The sequence below is a fragment of the Lactuca serriola genome, chromosome 1, assembly GCF_051521515.1.
Source record: "Lactuca serriola cultivar US96UC23 chromosome 1, Lser_US96UC23_V15, whole genome shotgun sequence".
NCBI classification, from domain to species: domain Eukaryota; kingdom Viridiplantae; phylum Streptophyta; class Magnoliopsida; order Asterales; family Asteraceae; genus Lactuca; species Lactuca serriola.
Window position 1 is genome coordinate 114,664,692 of NC_136408.1, and position 22,442 is coordinate 114,687,133.

The window sequence follows — 22,442 nt, forward strand, 5'->3', positions numbered from 1 at the left end:
GGACCTTCACGAACCATGGAACTGTGTTGGTGTACCGGAGACAACAAAGAACGGAGAGAGAGGGAGAAGAAGAAGGCTGAGTGAGAAAGGCAACAGTCATGGTCTTCCGTCCTCCCCACCACGACCACGAACGTCCGGGGTGGTGTGCACGGACAACGCTCGTGGCCACATAGACCACGAGTCCCTTTGTTGTCGGTATACCAGACGGCCTAATTAGTGTTTTTGTTTTCTTGAAACGGAAAATCTGCTCTAACGAGTTTACAGTTTATAATTTATCTTGACAACATTTATCCATAAGAATATAATATGTTAAAAGTTATAAATAGTTTCTAAGTTGAAATGCTACATATTCTATGTAGGTAAAACTTTTACTTGTTATAAAATATAAAATATAAAATGGTGAACATGTAATATATTATAAGTTATAAATATTAAAAATAAAAAGTTAAAGTATTTATAATTTCTATTTTAACTTGTTACAAGTTTTAGATAAATTTTATTTATATATATTTTTTGAATAAGTAAGTTAATATATACATAATATTATAAAAGATATGAATCATAAAGTAAAAATAACGGGAATCTAAATGTATTGTATTAATAAAGTTAAAGCTTAATAGTAAAAATAAAAACTTTAATTTAATAACATCCATAATATTAAGTTCAATGGAAATGTTGAATGAGTTAATAAATGTAACTATCATGAGTGAAACTTAGTTGTGAAATGCTATTTTAAAAACTTGGAGCTCCATGGCAGTTTGAACTTTTTAATGAAAAAAATAAAAGTTTTCTAATATTAAAATAAACATTATAAATTAGTTTTTCTAATGTTTTATTGAACTTTGTTGAGTCAATGAATTTCAAAACAAAAAAATTAATAGAAATATATATGAATAGTAGAAAAATAATCTCTAAGACAATCGATTAAAATTAATTGAACTATATAAATAATTAGATAGTAGAAAGATAATCAATATGACAATCAATTAAAATTTAATTTGTGAAGTTGGATGTATTATTCAATATCTCACATAAGTCTAGTAATGACTTTGTGGGGTCCAAACCCTATTACCGGAAGACAAATTAAAAATATCTTGTCTTCACAAATAGATTGGGAAGGAATCCAATATTTGAAAACACACACACACAAATAACTCCATATCTGCTTTTCATTGAGCGTTCTTATCTCTTCACATTCATTTGCTGCCTCCCCTTTTCTTGCTCTCGTTTTACTTGTAAACACAAATTTCATGTCTTCATCTTTCTACAAAAAGTTTGCTCACTTACAAATCCCTCTGGAAGAGATAGTATCCGCCACCAGCAATTTTTCTGAAGCAAATATCATTCAAAGAACTGGATTTGGAAAAGCTTACAAAGGACAACTCCTGCGGTCTGAACAACTGATTGATATTTTCGCACACAGGTTAGATAGTGAGCATGGGCAAGGAAAGCCTGAGTTCTGGAAGGAGATCTCGATTCTTTCTAGTCTCAAGCATGAGAATCTGGTCTCCCTTGTTGGTTTCTGTGATGAGGAAGATGAGAAGATCGTCATAACAAAGCTTGAGACCAATGGAAGTCTGGACAAATTTCTAAGAGATCTGACCCTGACATGGATCCGAAGATTGGAGATATGTGTCGGTGTTGCCCACGCGCTGAGTTACATTTATTATGACAAGGGACGTGATTTTAGCGTTATACACCGTGATATCAAGAGCTCAAACGTTTTATTAGATGACCATTGGAAAGCAAAATTATGTGGTTTTAATCTGTCCATTAATCAAAAAGCCGCACGAAGGCACCATCTTTGCCTTGTTCACGCTGTTGGTACAGTGGGGTACTGTGACCCAACATATCTTCAGAGCGGAAGTGCGAGCCACAAGTCGGACGTATATTCTTTAGGAGTCGTATTATTTGAAGTACTTTGTGGAAGGAATGCATTCATGGCGACGGAGGGGGATAGTAGGCTATTTGCTCCATTGGTCAAATCCCATTATGAACTAGGAAAACTAGATGATCTTATCTATCCGGATCTATGGAAGCAAATGCACCCACAGTCATTCAAAATCTTTTCAGAAACAGCATACTACTGCTTGAAGGAACAGAGATCACAACGCCCAAGCATTGATCAGATTGTCATTAAACTTGAAAAAGCGTTGGAATCTCAATGGAAACATGAAAATCCTGTAAGACAATTTTTTGTTTCTTCCCGTTCTCCTTTATGTCATAATACCTTCCATGGTTATTAATTATTTCCCACTATTGCAATTCGTATTTAAGGTCTACTGGCATGCTCAAGGCACAACATCCAAGAGCTTAATGGTAAACGATTTCTTTTGTTTTTGAGATAACTGTGGTAAATAAATTAAAACTTGAGTAATTACTGTTATGGTCCCTGTAGTATATATCAATCTGTTGGTTTGGTTTTAGTTTTGGAAATTTGACATCGAATCTTATGGTTGGAAAATCTATCGGATTTGGTCCCTATCCCAATTACGGTATATGTTTTTCTGGTAAGTGCACACGAAATGACTAAAATGGACTCGTTTTTCATTTTTTCATTTCATTTTTTCTTATTTAGTAGAATATTATAAGAGTAAATTACAATATACCACCAACACAACTGTATACTACCAACAATTGCACCATTGTATATCGCTGCCAGCCTTTTTCATGACCACCACCATTGTATACCACAACGACCATCATTTTTCACCACCACAAGCATTTGAAAAAAAGTAATCGATAATCCCAAATTAAACCTGAATCTAAAACTAGATCCCAAATTGAACCTAAATTGAAAACTCAAATTCAAAACCCCTAGTAGTTGGTAACCACTCTATCCCCATTTGTTGCCAGCAGCCACCACACCAATTTTCGAGGAGCTGGAATTAAAGGCGGAGAGAGGTTGGTCGGGAGTAGACCTGTCAATAAGGGTGGGTTTGGAGCGGATCACCCTTGATCCAAACCATTGAAAAAAATTAAAAACACGACCCGCCCCGCTCCAATAACCTCAAGATTTTTTGAATAATCGAATCCATATCCGTATCCACCGAATCAACGAATACCCGATCTTTTTTCAATGTTAAAATTTCATAATTTTGATATGTGCCTGAAAGCAATATTTATCAAAAAAGATAAAATGTCTACTTCAACAATATATACATTACTTAATACTCAAAATCCAATTAGATAAGAATTACATTTTACTTAGATGTAGAGTTGCATGCTTTTTTTTAAACAACAAACTTTCATACTCATAATCTAATCCTAAACACCACAATGTCTCATAGTGAGACTTGAACCTATGACCTGTCATTTGAGAGAGTCACACCTATATATATATATATATATATATATATATATATATATATATATATATATATATATATATATATATATATATATATACACATGGCTAGGTTATTGTAATCTATCTCTCTATTTTGTGGATGTAGGGTTAATTGTGGACCAATCATTTTAGTTATTTTAAGAAAGTGATTAATAAATATTATTAAATTAAAGATAATAGAAAAACATCATCTAATTTCACTATAAGGGTATTTTAGTCAATTGTGATAAATTTAAGAAAGGAAAAATCCAAAATTTTGGGGATAATTAATTCTCTTCATTTAAAACTTTTGATTTTTTTTAATTAATTTAATTTTAATTCTACGTAATTTTTAATTATACCTGATTTTACTCTGTCAGAATGACATTTTGTTAGATTGATATTCAATAAGAATGTCACGATACATATTTATGAAATAATATATATTTGATTAAAAAAAGTTCTTGAAGAACAAGAACATTTTTGAACCATTAGTTGAAAAATAACAAGATTATTGTATATTCATAGACATCTGAATGTAGATTCATACATATTCTTACATAATAATAATCTTATACATTTTAATATAAGTATACATATTCAAACAGAATGTCATAAAATGAAATAAGTTCTTAAAAATATAGCATGCACTTCATCTTCTCCATTGGTCCATAGTCGACTTGATTCCAACAATTCTTATAGAAATGACATTCTCTAAGACTAACATCAAAGAAGAATTATATTCTATAAGAATATGAGGATACATTTATCTTCATCATCTAATATATGTAATGTTCATGTCTCTGCCAAAAAAATACACATTATCAATTCCTATGATAAAATACCATACAAATTTCAGTGATTCTAACATAATGCATACCACATGGTCATAACCAAAGAATTTTGTATGAGAACCAAAAGAATATTGTCCTTCCTTATTCTGAAACAATATTTGCATTCCTCATTCTAATAGGATGCATACCACATGGTCATGTTCTTTATCAGGCATTTCCACAAACACCTGTCATGCAATATATATAGATAATAGAAAATCAAAGCTCAAAGTATAAAACACAAGCATGCAACAGATGAAAGAAGATTTAAAAAAAAAAAAAACAAAATCAAATTGCATGATCAAAAGTCTCTGACTACCAAATGACTACATTGAGGGTTTTCATATTGATATGAGCAACTACTGTCCAAATAATTAAATTGCATAGAAATACTCCCCAAAATATGAAATAAATTAAAATAAAACATGGGAACTCTGCATTTTCAGAATCAGAGATATAAACAAAAAACATGAAAAAATGTATTAAATTTGAAACTAGTATGAGAGCACATGTGATCATTCAAGTGCATTGAACTTTGGCAATCATAATAATGATTCAACAAAAAGAAAATAGTAAAGTAATGCACTAAAAAATAGTGTTCATAAGTAAAATTATTTTGGAATTGATTACAAGTAGCATTGAGAGTTCTTACTAGTGAAGGTAATTGCCGCTGTCGCACATAGCACATTAACAGCTGCCTTTCGATTTCAAATTTTGATACTGAGAAGCATCAATTAAAGGACAAGAAAATTAATCCTCATGAAATAGGTTTGCTTGTAAAATCAAAAAACGGTGGTGATGGATAGCGATGGTGGCTAGGTGATCGCTGGTGGTGCTTGTCGGCAAAGGGAGGCTTCCTATCTTCTTTAATTGTGTGTGAGGTAGGGTTAATGAAGATGAATTATGTATGAATTAAAACTGATTTCCTAATTAAAAAAATATTAATTAATTTAACATTTTACCATAAATAATTAATAGCTAAGATTACATTATTACATTTGTATATGTTTTTAAATGATTGGTCCACATTAATCCCTACACCATCATATTCAGCCATTGTCACCACTATCTTCGACCATCACCAAAGCCACCATCTCCTTTGGTCCATGCCTTTAAACTAGACCACCATATTCAACATGCACTGTAACCTTAAAAGAAGCAGTGGGTTTCGAAGAAAGATGACTAATACCAGTGATTATAAATATTTTCACCAAAGACCGCTAACGGCGGATTGATTTCCCATGATGTTCTTATTCGTGGTTGTTCTCCACCTAAGAATAGAAAAAATAGGATGAGAAATGGGGATGAAGGTTTAAAATATTTTAATGTGTGAGGGAAGAGGGTAAGTAGGTAGGCGCTGGGTGGTTGGGTCAATTTTATTTCTTTTGGCCGCCACCCATTCATCGCCTCGATCACCTTTAGTTGCCACCTTCAACCTACACAACCATTTTCAACCGCCACCACCACTATTTTCAACCATCGCTAACGCCATCACCTCCTTTGGTTGACACCTTCAAACTAGACCACCATATTCAACATGCATCATAACCTTAAAAGAAGCGGTGGTGGTTCGGAGAAAGAAGATTAATGACGGTGATAATAAAAAAATTTCATCGAAGACCGCTAATGTTGGTCTGATTTCCCACGATGTCCTCATCAGTGGATGTTCTCCAACTAAGAATAGAAAGAAGAGGATGAGAAAGGGGGTGAAGGTTTAAAAGATTTTAATGTGAGAGGGAAGAGGTTGAATAGGTAGGTAGGGTTGGTGGGGTCTATCTTATTTCTTTTGTTTTAAATTAAAAATAATTTAAAGATATAAAATAATATCTAAAACGAAAATTATGACATCCCAAAAATTTCGGCCAGAAAAGTCTGATTTCATTTATGATTTAAAAATAATTGCAGAGTAAATCCTTTTTGATTCAAAAGAGTTGCGGAATTTGTTCCCAAAACAAAATATTATAAAATAATATTTATCAAAGCATTTATCAAGAGATGCATTTTCATTATATAATCAAAACTCGGGATATCATGTTCCGATACAGACCATAAAGCATAAACGATAACATTACAAGTTATTCAACACATATTTACATATACAGACTTGTAAACAAAACAACTTGATGATTCATCCATCTTATGCCCTCGCGCCACTTCCTGTAATGCAAATAAGACTGAGTGGGTCAGGCTTGGGAGCCTGGTGAGCATATAGGGTTTTCAACCCATAATAAATAATTATATTTAATTTCACCAACCAACAATACCCCGATTACCCATTCCCGTTATCCTCACTTTATGTCCCTAAAACAACATCTATCTCAAGGGACCAAATCTAGGATTTTCATCGGGACGGACATTATTGCTAAGGGGTTTCCTCAACAATAGATATCCTAAAGGCAACCACGAGGGGGATAGAGTACACCGGTGAACACATCGTTCACAACACCTACAGGTTATGAACCTGCTAGCGTTCCACAAGACTGTCTAGAAAGAGTTTGTGGTCGTCATTTATACTCCGCTAGATGACTAGGTCAGCAACAACAACATCGAGGCCTCTCATCTGTTTATCACACATCAACTATGTACCCATGTTCTACCAAACATATTAGTAGATAAAAATATATATTTTTATATATAGTTTAAAACCTGTATAGCATGTTCAATCAATACATATTCCACATAACAGATGAGGCACACACACACACAACACATATTTCATAGAGAATAAATCGGATCTATGAGATAGAAGAAAGTGAATATACATTCACGCATATAACAACCAAATATACACATAACACGTACTTCATATAAAATACTTCATAATTATGCGTTAGAAGAAGGTAACTACACGCTCTCTTGATCGGAAGATGATCGGACAACACTACGGCTTTTAGAAGTAGTATTCTTCGGTAGATCTGGAAGATCTTCACAAAAACCGGGCTCCTCACGCGCAGAGCTTCGGCTCAGGAATCACACTTCTCGGGATCTTTGGGACTTGCTTCGGGGCTCGGGAATAATATTGGGGCTTCGGGGTATAAATGGCACGCAAATCGAGGCAAAAACTAGAGAGAAAGGAAGAATTTGGCAAAAGAATAAGGCTGCCCTCGCATGCCCTTTTATAGGAGGCTGAGGCCTCGCAGTACGCTGGGCGTACTGCCTCCGAAATCGTCAGTGCATGCGTTATCCGAAGAACTCGAGTGCGAGGCGTGTCATGCTTCGCTGTATGTTGGGCGTACAGCCCTACGTTGGGCGTAACCCGGATAAGTCCGGTGACTCCTCTTCGGATAATGTCGGATTTAATAATTTAATTTTAATTTTAATTAATTAATCAACTTCGAAAATTCATATTTTCTTCATACGAACTTCATTTTCGACGTTCTTTATATCCACGCGTAGGTGAGACTACGCTCTACAACTTTCGTTTAGACTCCGTCGGCTAATTTTGACTTTATTTTTATTATTTATTTTTAGTAGGCCGGGACAAGAAAACTCTTTTATAAATTCATAACTTCTTTATCGGACGTCCGTTTTCGTTTGTCTTTTCACCAATGCGCTACTATCAACGAGATCTTTGATTCTCGTATGGATTGTTTCAACCAACAATCACTCGATCTCGAATCGAGTATTCGGGCTGCATACTGCTAAGTCGAAACTTCTAGAAAATCATAACTTCCTCATACGAAGTCAGATTTGGGCGTTCTTTTTATGCACGCTCTCGGTTTAACGAACTCTACGACATTCGTGTAGATTACTAAGGCTAAATATCGCTCTAACGTAAATTTCATTTTTTACGTCATTCAGCGTTGCCGGTTCTGTCGCAAAACTTCGACAGGTGATAACTTCGTCGTTATAACTCGGATTTCAGCATTCTTTATATATTCGGAAACCTCATTTCAACTACTGCAACATTATCCATAGATATCAGCTTTATCTAACCTTTCATTTTGATGCTTATTTTTATTCTTAATTAAATTAAGACACACAATTAAGCACAAAACACATAATACACAAATAATACACTTCTATTATTTCAAAACGGGTTACAAAGGTTAACCTAGACTATTATATCAACATTAATGACAAGCCTAGAAACACAGCCGTTACAAAAATAGAAGGGTTAAAAATTATTTTTACTTTTTACATGAATAAAAGACCAATCACACAAAAATTGAAACCAAAATACCATGCGAATTCAGAAAAACTACAATGATTAGTTGTGTAACTTTTTCTTAATATTAAAAGAAAAATCAAATATTTTTTTATCGTTTCTTCCTATCCATCTTTCAATTTACTAGATAAAAAAGTATCAAAATCAAAAGAAGATTTTAAGAAAAAAGGAAATAGTGAATTCCACATGTCATTATTTTTATATGAGTAGACGATAGCCTCCGATTAGTCCTCGACTAGGCCGTAGTTCCTGATCAACCACCGAACTAGTGCCAAAAGATTAACATACTTGACATATAACTTTACGTATAATTTTTCTGTTTGAATCAAAACAAGATTTTAACAGATCATTAATTTGAGGAAATCTATAGAAAAGTCTCATTATTTTAGAAAAATTAACGATTTCGCTCCATAACTTACTAAACAGGTCAAAAGGGGCGGAAGTCAAGAAATTAGCCAGTTTCTTGGGTTTTTATTCAAAAAAAAAATTGGAACTTGATTCTTAATTTTCCCAATTCTTTAGATTTCTCTAGAAATATTAACTTCATTTTCATACCTACTACCATAATTTTGCAGGTGAAAAACTTGGAACACTTAGAGATCCCACTGCTTGATATAGAAGTGGCAACAGAGAATTTTGCTGAAAAATACCTCATTGGGTCGGGCACATATGGTGATGTCTACAAAGCAGAACTTTACCATTTTGATAGCAAAAGCCTGGTGCCATTAGAAGTGAAAAATAAAAGCGAACTTCCAAAAAAACGCAGCACTGTAGCTATAAAGCGGATATTGATTAGAGAAGACAATCAAGGAGAGCAAGGGTTCCTTGCAGAAATCGAAATGCTTACCGGTTGCAAACATCCCAACATAGTCTCTCTTCTTGGCTTTTGTAATGAAGGTCGCCATATGATACTTGTCTATGAGCATGCCTCTAATGGCAGCCTTGATGAATATTTGGAAGGCACTGGTAGCCTGACTAATCTAACTTGGGTTCAACGTATAAAGATATGCATTGATGTTGCATGTGGGTTGAATTACATTCACAACAAGATAGATGATGATCGAAGGATAATACACCGTGACATAAAAAGCGGTAACATTCTGTTGACTGAGAATTGGGAGGCGAAGATTGCTGATTTTGGCCTTTCCAAATTCAGCCCAGAGAATGAACAGTTGAACACACTCTATACAGAAAATATTGCGGGCACAAAAGTGTATTTGGATCCAGAATATGATAAAACGGGTAGGTTGAAGAATGAAACAGATATTTACTCTTTTGGGGTCGTTTTATTTGAGATGTTGTCTGGGAGGTTTGCCAATGATCCAATCTACACCAAGGAAGATATTAATGGGATTGCACCAGTCGCACGAAGACGCTTCAATGAGGGAACAATTAAGGAAATGTTTGATCCTAGGTTAATGGAAGAAACTCATGAAAACATTTTCAGTCTAAATAAAGGACCAGATCCAGATTCCTTAGATGCATTTTCAAAAATTGCCTATCAGTGTGTGGCAGAAACTCAAGTTGAGCGTCCAACAGCAGAAGTCATTGTCAAGAAACTCGAAGAATCATTATCTTTACAAGTACGTTATATATAATCAGTTTAAACACGAATCCTTCATACATTTGGTCACCACTGTTGGTTTTTTTCTCACCTGTTGTACATTTTCATACATTAATGTAGCAAACAATTTCATTTCCAAATTTATCACCGGTATAAGTAATTTTTTATCACGAACTTAATATAAATTTATAACCTATTTAGACATATCTATGTATGTATATGTATCAAAGGTGAGTATTTGCTATTTGAGGCCTTGTAAAAATATATCACAATTTTGAATGAACATATAAAAGATATTGAAATTAATGAAATATCACATATTTCGATCGTGATATAAAATAGAAGGAGATTTTCTTCAAAACTTATGATATGTTCGGTATGATGAAATAAACAGCGTAATGGAATGAACCAGGTAATAAATGTATCATTACATTCCAAAATTTGGTTGACTCGACAAAAACAAATGAGTTATCAAAACATCTTGTTTTCTTATCTATAAATAGAAATTAAATTTCATCATCGTAACCTTTCTATATACTTTAGTTTAACGACCTTTTCTTTAATATATTAGCATAACCAAGAAACTTCAGATAAAAATTTCAGGTTATCTTTGAAATTTCAAGTTAATCGAGTGTTTATTAATTCACAGGAAAACTCCAAAGACAGCATCAAAATTTCACTCGAGGACATAAAATCGGCCACACAAAACTTCAGTGATGATCACTTGATTGGTAGGGGTGGATTCGGGAAAGTCTACAAAGGACAAGTTACACACGCTACTGGATGTAATGCCATTGCTGCAAAGCGGCTGGACAGACGGTTCGATCAGGGAGAACCAGAATTTTTGTCGGAGCTGCAAATACTTTTGGAGTATAAAGATGAGAATATCATCGGTCTTGTGGGTTATTGCAACGAATTGGGTGAAAACATCATTGTTTATGAGTATGCGTCTAGAGGAAGTCTTGATTGGTGCTTGTCAGACAATGGGCTTTCATGGATTAAACGACTTGAGATATGCATTGATATTGCAAGCGGGTTGGATTTCCTTCATGGAGGTGGATTAACACAAGAGGTTGTGATACATAGGGACATCAAAAGTTCAAACATTCTTCTAAATGATGATTGGAAAGCAAAAATTACTGATTTTGGGCTTTCCTTGATATGTCCAATAAATAAGGATATCGATTTTTACATCGATCAAGCTCGAGGTACAAGGGGCTATTGTGACCCACTTTACATTGAATTGGGTTTCTTAACAGAAAAATCTGATATATACTCGTTCGGGGTGGTTTTATTAGAGATCTTGTGTGGGAGATTATGTGTTAAAGAAAGCAATGACAAACTGTCACAATACCTAACCACTTTGTTTAAACACCACTATGTAGAAGGAACTGTCGATGAGATAGTGTTTGAAGGCATAAAGGAACAAATTGTTCCAAAATCGTTGTCTATGTTTCAAAAGATTGCCTATCAATGCTTACAACCTGAAAGAGAACAACGACCAACATCTAGTGAGGTGCTACTGCAACTTAACAAGGCATTGGAATACCAGGTAAGTATTCATATTCTCAGGAAATTATTTTCATTTCATGGAATGAACAGCTGATAAACTATTTATACACGCTTTCTCTGTTTTCCTACTACTATGAGTATGACCCATGCCTCCGCTCAGGTTTAAATTTGGATATATTTCGTTTGTTTGCTTCTGAAAGAAAACAGGAACACTTTATTTTATTTTATTTTTGTTTCCCATGTTATTCTTTTTTTTTTCATAAACTGGATCTTTCCCGTCTTTAGAACATTAAAAGAATATTTTCTCGATTCTTGATTTTCAGTTATTGTTACCAGAGGTTACTGTTCAAAAAAGAAATTATTATTTCCAGTATTTCGAAAGCAGAATCATTTTGTTTTCTGTTTCTAATCAACAATTCCAGTTTTGGTGTTTTCACAATAAGGGATTATTATTTTAAGAAACATTTTTTTTAGCTATTATATTATATACTACACTAACTAAAAACATCCGCTTCAGATGGAAAACACATCTGCCAACAACAGCGCGATTGTTCCTGCAACAAATGAACTTGTTCCTCCTTTATCACATAATGTGTTGGTGCCTCCACACAAACCAGAGAAATTCAATGGCTTGGATTTTAAAGGATGGCAACAGGAAATGATTGTCTACTTGAAAACACTCAACTTGGATGGATTTCTGACTAAGGATCCACCCGAGTTGAATGCCCAAGTAGGAGACATTCAAGCACCAGCTGTCTTTGATGCTTTGAAGAACTCAGATTTCCTGTGTCGCAATTATATATTGAATTGCTTAGTGGAGGCATTATCAAACAGGCATAGTACCACTAAAACAGCAAAAGAATTATGGGAATCCTTGGAGCGGGAGTACAATACAGAGGATGTCGATGTTGTTGCACGTTTTCTAGAGTACAAAATGGTGGATTCTAAAGCAGTTGTGGATCAGGTGCAAGAACTCCAGATAATCATGCATGACATTCACACCGAGGGAACCACATTGAGCGAGACTTTTCAAGTAGGTGCGATTATTGAAAAGTTGCCTCCAACTTGGGTAAATTTCAAGAAATATTTGAAACATAAGAGAAAGGAAATGAGTGTGGAAGACCTCATCATACAGCTACAAATTGAGGAGGGTAATAGGTTGGCTGAAAACAGAGGGTATGTTTCAGATGTGCCTATTTATTAGGGTAATGTTTTAGAACCTGACAAATCATCAGAGGGCCAACATTTGAAAGATGGCTAGCGCAAAAAGCTAAAGCTTTATCTTGGGTCAAAACTCAAAAGGTGGAAAGTTAGAAAAGAAATTCTGAGGGAAATGCTACAATTTAGATCAGTTTGGCCAAAAAGTTGGTATCTTTTGAAAGGACAAAAAGACTTTTGGGAAAAGTTCCAAAAAGCCAGGTTTCTGACATTTCCAAAAAGTCAGTTTTCCTTCTATAAAAAATTCAAAATGAACTTTTACCAAACATTTTTTCTCTATTATCTTTTCCCAAAAGTCTTTTTGCCCTCTAAAAAGATACCCCAAACACCCCCTACGTTGCACAAGTGAAAGAAGACGGGAGAAGTGAACCACTTATACTTGTGTCACGCTAGAGGTGCCCAAAACGGCCCTTGTATTTATGATTTGGTAATTAATCTCCTCGTGTGTATAATGAGAAAGAGCTGTATAGACTTTTAATTAATGTCATGCCATCATTTCTCAAGGGGTAATTATGTAAGAAAAAACCTATGCATTATGAGAAAGAGCTGTATATATTTTTTTGAATACAAACCTTGGCTTTTGGCAAACTTTTCGAATTATACATTTTAGCAGGTTTCATCGTGATGTGATGTGTCGGTAATACTTTGATGTGCTTATCCAACATGGATAAGAGTTAAGGATTAATTATATGAAAGAACTTATCTTTTGCCTTTATTTTGGTATTAAACCTCGTAAAGAAGACCTTCCTTTTTCGACTAAAATATATAAAGTTAATATCATACAAAACCTTATATATTGTATTATTCCATATTAAACCTTAGCTTTATTAATTTGTTGCATGTGCCTGAATAAGACCTTTTGTTTTTTTTTTTTTTCAATCCAATACTTTTAGCATTTTTTTTTCAAAAAAACTTTTCCAATGTGAGGGGGTTTTTTCTTTTCGGAAAAAAAATAATGTTGATGGGTTTTTGTGGAAAATTTAATGGCATGAAGTTTTTTTAAGAAAAAAAAAACGTTGAGCGTTTTATTAGAAAAAATAAAACATGCTAGGTTTTTAAAAAAAAAATTGAGGTTAATTCCGGAAAAACAAATCTATAATGTTTCTTATGGTATTAACCCAAATGTATGATTCGGGATATTTGCAAAAACTAAAAGTTTTTATTAGAAAATATGAATATTTGAAATTTTATCCTAGAAAAGGGAAAACGTAGGGTATATTACGTAATTAACTGTGTCAAGTCCTTTTGTGTATTGTGTATCCACCAAATGCACATTTTGGATTGCAAGTCCACGTTATGAAAAAGTATGGAAATATTTAATATTCAATCAGATAGTCGTCGAACGTAAATTGCTATTGACTGGTTGGCGTATGTTATACCTTCGTTTAATGGGGCAATTAAGAGGATCACCAATTTAATAAACGCTCCATATATTGCAAATTTACTTTTTTTTTTAACCGGCAAATAATTTCATAAAAGAAAAGCATCAACTCCTAGCAAGGTGCTAGGAAGGAGAGAATACAAGACATGAAAGAAAAGTAAATTGCATAATGGTAAAAGGACTAACACACCAATCTATCCAACTAATGTTGCATCGGTCTCTCCTATGCTTAATCCATGTAAACACAATGGATTTCACCGAATTTGCTAGATTGAGTGGCGATGTTCTTAATTTTTTAAAGATCCAATCGCACCTGGCTTTCCAAATACTCCATGTAGTCCCATAACATATGCTAGTTAGGGTTTTTCTTTTCTTTGAACATGTACCCCATTGTGCTACATATTTCACCATTTCCTTAGCATTTTGAAATTGGAGATAAGGAATGTTGCACCAATGACATACATATTCCCATACCTTTGATGCCATTGGGCACCGAAATAACACGTGTGTCGTATCCTCCTCTTCCAACTCACAGTAGGGACATAAGACGGACATGATCTGGATTCCCCTTCTAGTTAGTGCACGTGCCGTTGGGAGTCGATCGAGCTTTGCCCTCCATATGAAATAGTTGACCTTCAACGGGACTTCATGAGTCCACTTTAATGTTTCTCCAGTCGAGCTGTGTTCTAAGAGCATTAACGTGGAATACCCCATCACTCGACAGATTACACACCCATCTATCACTTTGATCCGTTGATTGGAACGTATTGACTCCATTAGTGAGCATCTGAATCTTACAAAGCTGCTCTATAGTTGTTGGTGTTTCTTTCCAATTTCAGTGACATCACCCGTCCTGTAATTGATCACTAATCTTGCAATGTTTGTGACGTTCCAGTTTGTACATCTCAGGGAAGGATGTTTTTAATCTGTCTCCAGTCCACCGATCAAGCCAAAACATAGTACGTCACCGGACCAATCTTCTTCGATATTACGTCATTTAGATTAATTCCAATTTTTTCCAGTTCTCCTTTTACTCCAGCGATATTGCTCCATACTCTAGGTAGGCTTTTTTTGGAAATATGGTATGCCGGTTTATTGTACAAATTGTGTATATCCTTTTATGACCTACTCCATAGACTCGAGCCATCCCTTTTCAATCTCCATAGCCATTTCACAATTAGTGATAAATTGAGTGCCTTCAATGAACCCAGACCAAGGCCATCTGCTTCTCTATGCGTTGTCACCTTTTACCACGATACCCAATTGATTGCTTTTCTATCGATCGATCCCCCCATAAGAATCTCCATCTTATTCTTTCAAGCTTCTTAATCACACCTGCAGGGGCAACAAATAATGAAAAATAAAAGGTGGGAAGGCTGCCAAGGAGAGCCTTTGTTAGCGTTAATCTTCCCCCAAGAGAAAGAGTCTTCAACTTCCAAACGTTCAACCTTGTTTGGAATTTTTCAATAACGGGCGTCCAGTGGCGTTGTATTTGCCCTCACCGGGACACCAAGATAGGAAAACAATAGTCGGGAGGGTTCATATCCAAGTGGCTCTGCCAAAGATATTACTTCTTGATGTTCAACACCAATTCCAGGTACTCTCGATTTTTTAAATTTACTTTTAAGCCTGATGCTACATGAAAGTATCGAAGTATTCTTGCGAGATTTTTTATGTTTTCATCAGTCCATTCCCCCACGAAGAGTGCGTCATCTGCATAAAACAGATGAGAGACATACGATTCATTGTTTGGGATTTTTTCCCTTTAAAGATTTATCGCAAGCCTCCTTCATCGCGATGTTCAGCCCCTCCATCGCGATTATGAACAAAAATGGAGACAAGGGATCACCTTGTCTTATTCCCCGCCTCATTTCAAACTCACTTGTTGGAGACCCATTTACAAGGACTGATAACGTCGAGGATCTTAAGAAATTTTTTATCCAGCCCCTCTATTGTTCTCCAAAGCCCAACTACATTTGAATATGATCTAGATACTCCCAGTTCACCGCGTCGAAGTCTTTGTTGAAATCTACTTTAAAGAGTAGCATCTTTTCCTTTGTCTTCTTGACCCAAGAGCACATTTCATTGATTATTAGTGGCCCATCCAAGATATTTCTCCCCTCGATGAAGGCTGATTGAACTTCTATGCATTCCCCAATGACCTTTTTTAATCTGATGGACATCACCTTTGCGATTACCTTGTACATACAACCAAGAAGACTTGTTGGTCGGTAGTCACTAATAGTAAGCGAGTCTTTTATCTTAGGGATAATAGTGATAAAGGATGCATTACAACCTCTACCGATGTTCCCAAAGTTTTCAAAGTGTTTTACAACATTCATGATATCATTTTTTATGATATCCCAATATCTTTTAATGAATTTGAATGAAAAACCATCGGGACCTGGACATTTTTCATTTCCACAGGACCAGATAGCGTTTTTGACCTCTTCTAATGTGAACGGGGCTTCAAGACTTGCATTTGTTGCGGTGTCAAGGGTTGAGAACTTCATGCTGGAGAATTTTGGTCTAGATGGCCGCTTTTCTTGGAATTTCTTCCGATAGAAGTTGAGGATCTCGTCGTTTATGGGTTCTGGTTCTGTGATCCAGTTATTATCAATTAACAGTCCCGCAATCTTATTCTTTCTTCTTTTATTGTTGACAAATCCATGGAAGAACATCGAGTTTTTGTCTCCATCGATCAACCATCTAATCTTTGCCCGTTGTTTGATATCCAAGGCCGCAACCTTCTCCATTTCTGCTATCTTTTAGAAACTCGTCTGCCTTTCACATATCTCTTGTTCGGTGAGTATGCGCTCCTCTGCTAGTAAATCAATTTCCTGAACTCTCCTTTTAATTTCCTGCAGTTCCTTCACCTTCTTAGGGTACTATGTGGCTCGCCATTTCTTTATTTCATTCTTCAAAAATTTTAGCTTCGCCTTTAAAAACATGTCTGGTGTTCCAAATCCTCTGAACTCCTCCCATGCCTTTTTAACAATGTCATCGAATCCTTTTCGCCGAGCCAAGAGTTAAATAATATGAACGGGGGCTTCCCAAAGTCTGGAAGAGTTGTTTGGAGAATTATCGGGCAGTGATCCGATAATTCTCGTGGGAGCACAGTGGTAGATGTAGAGGGGAAAAAATTAATGAAGTTATTGCATACCAAAAATCTATCTAGTTTACTAAGTTTCATCTGAGATTGGCATAGGAGAGTAAACCTGTTCCCACCCATTCGAATGTCATGTAATCCTGCTTCAGCAATGAATCGGTTGAAGTGGAGAGCAGAGGAGGGGCAAAATTAGGAATTATATCGCTCCTCCAAATTTATTAAAACAAAATGTCAAACTAAAGTAATTATTGCTATCGTTCTAAAGCTGACGTTGCCCTCAATATATAGATACAAGCATCACTCATATATTTGTGTATATCCTTTCCGATTCATTTATGCGCCCTTCTTTTTTTCGTTCTTTGATTTTACTTGGTAAACACAAATATCAAGTCTTCATCTTACTACAAACAGTTTGCTCACTTACAAATCCCTCTCGAAGAGATAGCATCAGCCACCAGCAATTTTTCTGAAGCAAATATCATTCAAAGAAGTGGATTTGGAAAAGCTTACAAAGGACAACTCTTGCGGTCTGAACAGCTGATTGATATTTCCGCACACAGGTTAGATGGTAAGTTTGGGCAAGCAAACCCTGAGTTCTGGAAGGAGATCTCGATTCTTTCTAGTCTCAAGCATGAAAATCTGGTCTCCCTTGTTGGTTTCTGTGATGAGGAAGATGAGAAGATCGTCATAACAGAGCTTGAGACCAACGGAAGTCTGGACAAATTTCTAAGAGATCCGACCCTGAAATGGATCCGAAGATTGGAGATATGTTTCGGTGTTGCCCACGCGCTGAGCTACATTTATTATGACAAGGGACGTGATTTTAGCGTTATACATCGTGATATCAAGTGCTCAAACGTTCAATTAGATGACCATCGGAAAGCAAAATTATGTGGTTTTAATCTGTCCATTAATCAAAAAGCAGCACGAAGGCACCATCTTTGCTTTGATCACCCTGTTGGTACAGCCGGGTACTGTGATCCAACATATGTTCAGAGCGGAAGTGTGAGCCACAAGTCGGAAATATATTCTTTAGGAGTCATATTATTTGAAGTACTTTGTGGAAAGAAAGCACTAATGGCGGAGGGGAATAGTAGGCTATTAGCTCCATTGGTCAAATCCCATTATGAACTAGGAAAACTAGACGATCTTATCGATCCGGATCTATGGAAACAAATGGACCCACAATCATTCAAAATCTTTTCAGAAACAGCATATTACTGCTTGAAGGAAGAGAGATCACAACGCCCAAGCATAGATCAGATTGTCATTAAACTTGAAAAAGCGTTGGAATCTCAATGGAAACATGAAAATCATGTAAGACAATTTTTTGTTTCTTCCCGTTCTCCTTTATGTCATGATACCTCTCATGGTTATTAATTATTTCCCCCTATTGCAATTCGTTTTTAAGGTCTACTCCCATGCTCAAGGCACAACATCCAAGAGCTTAAAGGTAAATGATTTCTTTTGTTTTTGAGATAACTGTGGTAAATAAATTAAAACATGACTAATACCGTTGATGATAAATATTTTCGAAGAAAGATGACTAATATCGGTGATGATAAATATTTTCACCAAAGACCGCCGTGGTTGTTCTCCACCTAAGAATAGAAAGAATAGGATGAGAAATGGGGATGAAGGTTTAAAAGATTTTAATGTGAGATGGAAGAGGGTAAGTATGTAGGCGGGGGTGGTGAGGTCAATCTTATTTCTTTTGGCTGCCACCTCCATTCATCGCCTCGATCACCTTTGGTTGCCACCTTCAACCTACACAACCATTTTCAACCACCGCCACTACTATTTTCAACCATCTCCAAAGCCACCACCTCCTTTGGTCGACGCCTTCAAACTAGACCACCATATTCAACATGCATCGTAACCTTAAAAGAAGCGGTGGTGGTTTCGGAGAAAGAAGATTAATGACGGTGATGATAAAAAATTTCATCGAAGACCAATAATGGCGGTGTGAATTCGTAGGATCTCCTCATCCGTGGATGTTCTCCAACTAAGAATAGAAAGAAGAGGATGAGAAAGGGGGTGAAGGTTTAAAAGATTTTAATGTGAGAGGGAAGAGAGTGGATAGGTAGGTAGGGTTGGTGGGGTCTATCTTATTTCTTTTGTTTTAATTTAAAAATAATTTAAAGATATAAAATGATATCTAAAACGAAAATAGAAGGGTTAAAAATTATTTTTACTTTTTACATGGAAAAAAGACCAATCACACAAAAATTGAAATCAAAATACCATGCGAATTCAGAAAAACTACAATGATTAATTGTGTAACTTTTTCATCTTATTAAAAGAGAAATCAAATATTTTTATTATCGTTTCTTTTTATCCATCTTTCAATTTACTAGATAAAAAAGTATCAAAATCAAAAGAAGATTTTAAGAAAAATGGAAATAGTGAATTCCACATGTCATTATTTTTATATGAGTAGACGATAGCCTCCGATTAGTCCCCGACTAGGCCGTAGTTCCTGATCAACCACCAAACTAGTGCAAAAAGATTAACATACTTGACATATAAATTTACGTATAATTCTTCTGTTTGAAACAAAACAAGATTTTAACAGATCATTAATTTGAGGAAATCTATAGAAAAGTCTCATTATTTTAGAAAAATTAATGATTTCGCTCCACGACTTACTAAATAGGTCAAAAGGTGCGGAAGTCAAGAAATTAGCCAGTTTCTTGAGTTTTTATTCAAAAAAATTTTGGAACTTGATTGTTAATTTTCCAAAAATAATGAGACCTTTCTTTAGATTTCTCTAGAAATATTAACTTCAATTTCATACCTACCACCACAATTTTGCAGGGGAAAAACTTGGAACACTTAGAGATCCCACTGCTTGATATAGAAGAGGCAACAGAGAATTTTGCTGAAAAATACCTCATTGGGTCGGGCACATATGGTGATGTCTACAAAGCAGAACTTGACCATTTTGATAGCAAAAGCTTCGTGCCATTAGAAGTGAAAAATAAAAGCGAACTTCCAAAAAAACGAAGCAGTGTAGCTATAAAGCGGATATTGATTAGAGAAGACAATCAAGGAGAGCAAGGGTTCCTTGCAGAAATCGAAATGCTTACTGGTTGCAAACATCCCAACATAGTCTCTCTTCTTGGCTTTTGTAATGAAGGTCGCCATATGATACTTGTCTATGAGCATGCCTCTAATGGCAGCCTTGATGAATATTTGGGAGGCACCGGTAGCCTGACTAATCTAACTTGGGTTCAACGTGTAAAGATCTGCATTGATGTTGCGAGTGGATTGAATTACCTTCACACCAAGATAGAGCATGAGCGAAGGATAATACACCGTGACATAAAAATTGGTAACATTCTGTTGACCGAGAATTGGGAGGCGAAGATTGCTGATTTTGGCCTTTCCAAATTCCGCCCTCAGAATCAACTGTTAAAGACACTCTATACAGAAAATATTGCGGGAACAAAAGTGTATTTGGATCCAGAATATGAAAAAACAGGTCGGTTGAAGAATGAAACTGATATTTACTCTTTCGGGGTAGTTTTATTTGAGATGTTGTCTGGGAGGTTTCCCAATGATCCAATTTACACCAAGGAAGATATTAATGGGATTGCACCAGTCGCACGAAGACGCTTCAATGAGGGAACAATAAAGGAAATGGTTGATCCTAGGTTATTGGAAGAAACTCATGAAAACATTTTCAGTCTAAATAAAGGACCAGATACACATTCCTTAGATGCATTTTCAAAAATTGCCTATCAGTGTGTGGCAGAAATTCAAGTTGAGCGTCCAACAGCAGAAGTCATTGTCAAGAAACTTGAAGAATCATTATCTTTACAAGTAAGTTATATCTAATCAGTATAGACACGAATCCTTCATACATTTTCTCACCACTGTTGGTTTTTTCTCACCTGTTGTACATTTTCATAACAAAAGGCACCTCGATGTCGGCTCTTCGCCACCTGGGGCTGTAGTATGTTCCAAGGGTTGGGTTGTTCGCCCATTAAAGCGGTACGTGAGCTGGGTTCAGAACGTCGTGAGACAGTTCGGTCCATATCCGGTGTGGGCGTTAGAGCATTGAGATGACCTTTCCCTAGTACGAGAGGACCGGGAAGGACGCACCTCTGGTGTACCAGTTATCGTGCCCACGGTAAACGCTGGGTAGCCAAGTGCGGAGCGGATAACTGCTGAAAGCATCTAAGTAGTAAGCCCACCCCAAGATGAGTGCTCTCCTATTCCGACTTCCCCAGAGCCTCCGGTAGCACAGCCGAATTTCATTTCCAATTTTATCAACAGTTACTATAATTCCATCATTAATAAGTAATTTTTTTTATCACTAACTTAATATAAATTTATATGTATCAAAGGTGAGTATTTGCTATTTGAGGCCTTGTAAAAATATATCACATTTTGAATGAACATATAAAAGATATTGACATTAATGAAATATGACATATTTCGATCGTGATATAAAATAGAAAGGAGAATTTGTTCAAAACTTATGATATGTTCGGTATGATGAAATAAACACCAAAATGGAATGAACTAGGTAATAAATGTATCATTACATTCCAAAATTTGGTTGACTCGAAAAAAAAAATGAGTGATCAAAACATCTTGTTTTCTTATCTATAAATAGAAATTATTTTTCATCATCGTAACCTTTCTATATACTTTAGTTTAACGACCTTTTCTTTAGTATATTAGCATAACCAAGTAACTTCAGATAAAATTTTCAGGTTATTTTTGAAATTTCAAGTTAATCGAGTGTTTAATAATTCACAGGAAACCTCCAAAGACAGCATCAAAATTTCACTCGAGGACATAAAATCGGCCACACAAAACTTCAGTGATGATCACTTGATTGGTAGGGGTGGATTCGGGAAAGTCTACAAAGGACAAGTTACACATGCTACTGGATGTAATGCCATTGCTGCAAAGCGGCTGGACAGACGGTTCGATCAGGGAGAACCAGAATTTTTGTCGGAGCTGCAAATACTTTTGGAGTATAAACGACTTGAGATATGCATTGATATTGCAAGCGGGTTGGATTTCCTTCATGGAGGTGGATTAACACAAGAGGTTGTGATACATATATAGGGACATCAAAAGTTCAAACATTCTTCTAAATGATGATTGGAAAGCAAAAATTACTGATTTTGGGCTTTCCTTGATATGTCCAATAAATAAAGAAATTGATTTTTACATTGATCTTGCTCGCGGTACGATGGGCTATTGTGACCCACTTTACATTGAATTGGATTTCTTAACCCAAGAATCTGATATATACTCGTTCGGGGTGGTTTTATTAGAGATCTTGTGTGGGAGATTATGTATTAAAAAA

General features: G+C 35.6%; 2 protein-coding genes across 2 annotated transcripts; both read left to right on the forward strand.

The window, feature by feature from the left end:
- The first annotated feature begins 1,117 nt into the window (after positions 1 to 1,117).
- LOC145097530 (uncharacterized) lies at positions 1,118 to 13,211 on the forward strand. The gene is made up of 5 exons (XM_079035109.1): positions 1,118 to 2,183; positions 2,278 to 2,319; positions 8,905 to 9,912; positions 10,543 to 11,445; positions 11,923 to 13,211. The coding sequence occupies exons 1-5, from the start codon at positions 1,251 to 1,253 to the stop codon at positions 12,607 to 12,609; spliced, it is 3,573 nt and encodes a 1,190-aa protein (XP_078891235.1). The 5' UTR covers positions 1,118 to 1,250; the 3' UTR covers positions 12,610 to 13,211.
- A 3,742-nt stretch (positions 13,212 to 16,953) lies between these two features.
- Positions 16,954 to 22,198, forward strand: LOC145060321 (uncharacterized). The gene is made up of 4 exons (XM_079008011.1): positions 16,954 to 16,962; positions 17,504 to 18,430; positions 19,931 to 20,938; positions 21,884 to 22,198. Exons 1-4 carry the CDS (start codon positions 16,954 to 16,956, stop codon positions 22,196 to 22,198), a joined length of 2,259 nt encoding a protein of 752 aa, XP_078864137.1.
- The last annotated feature ends 244 nt before the right edge of the window (positions 22,199 to 22,442 follow it).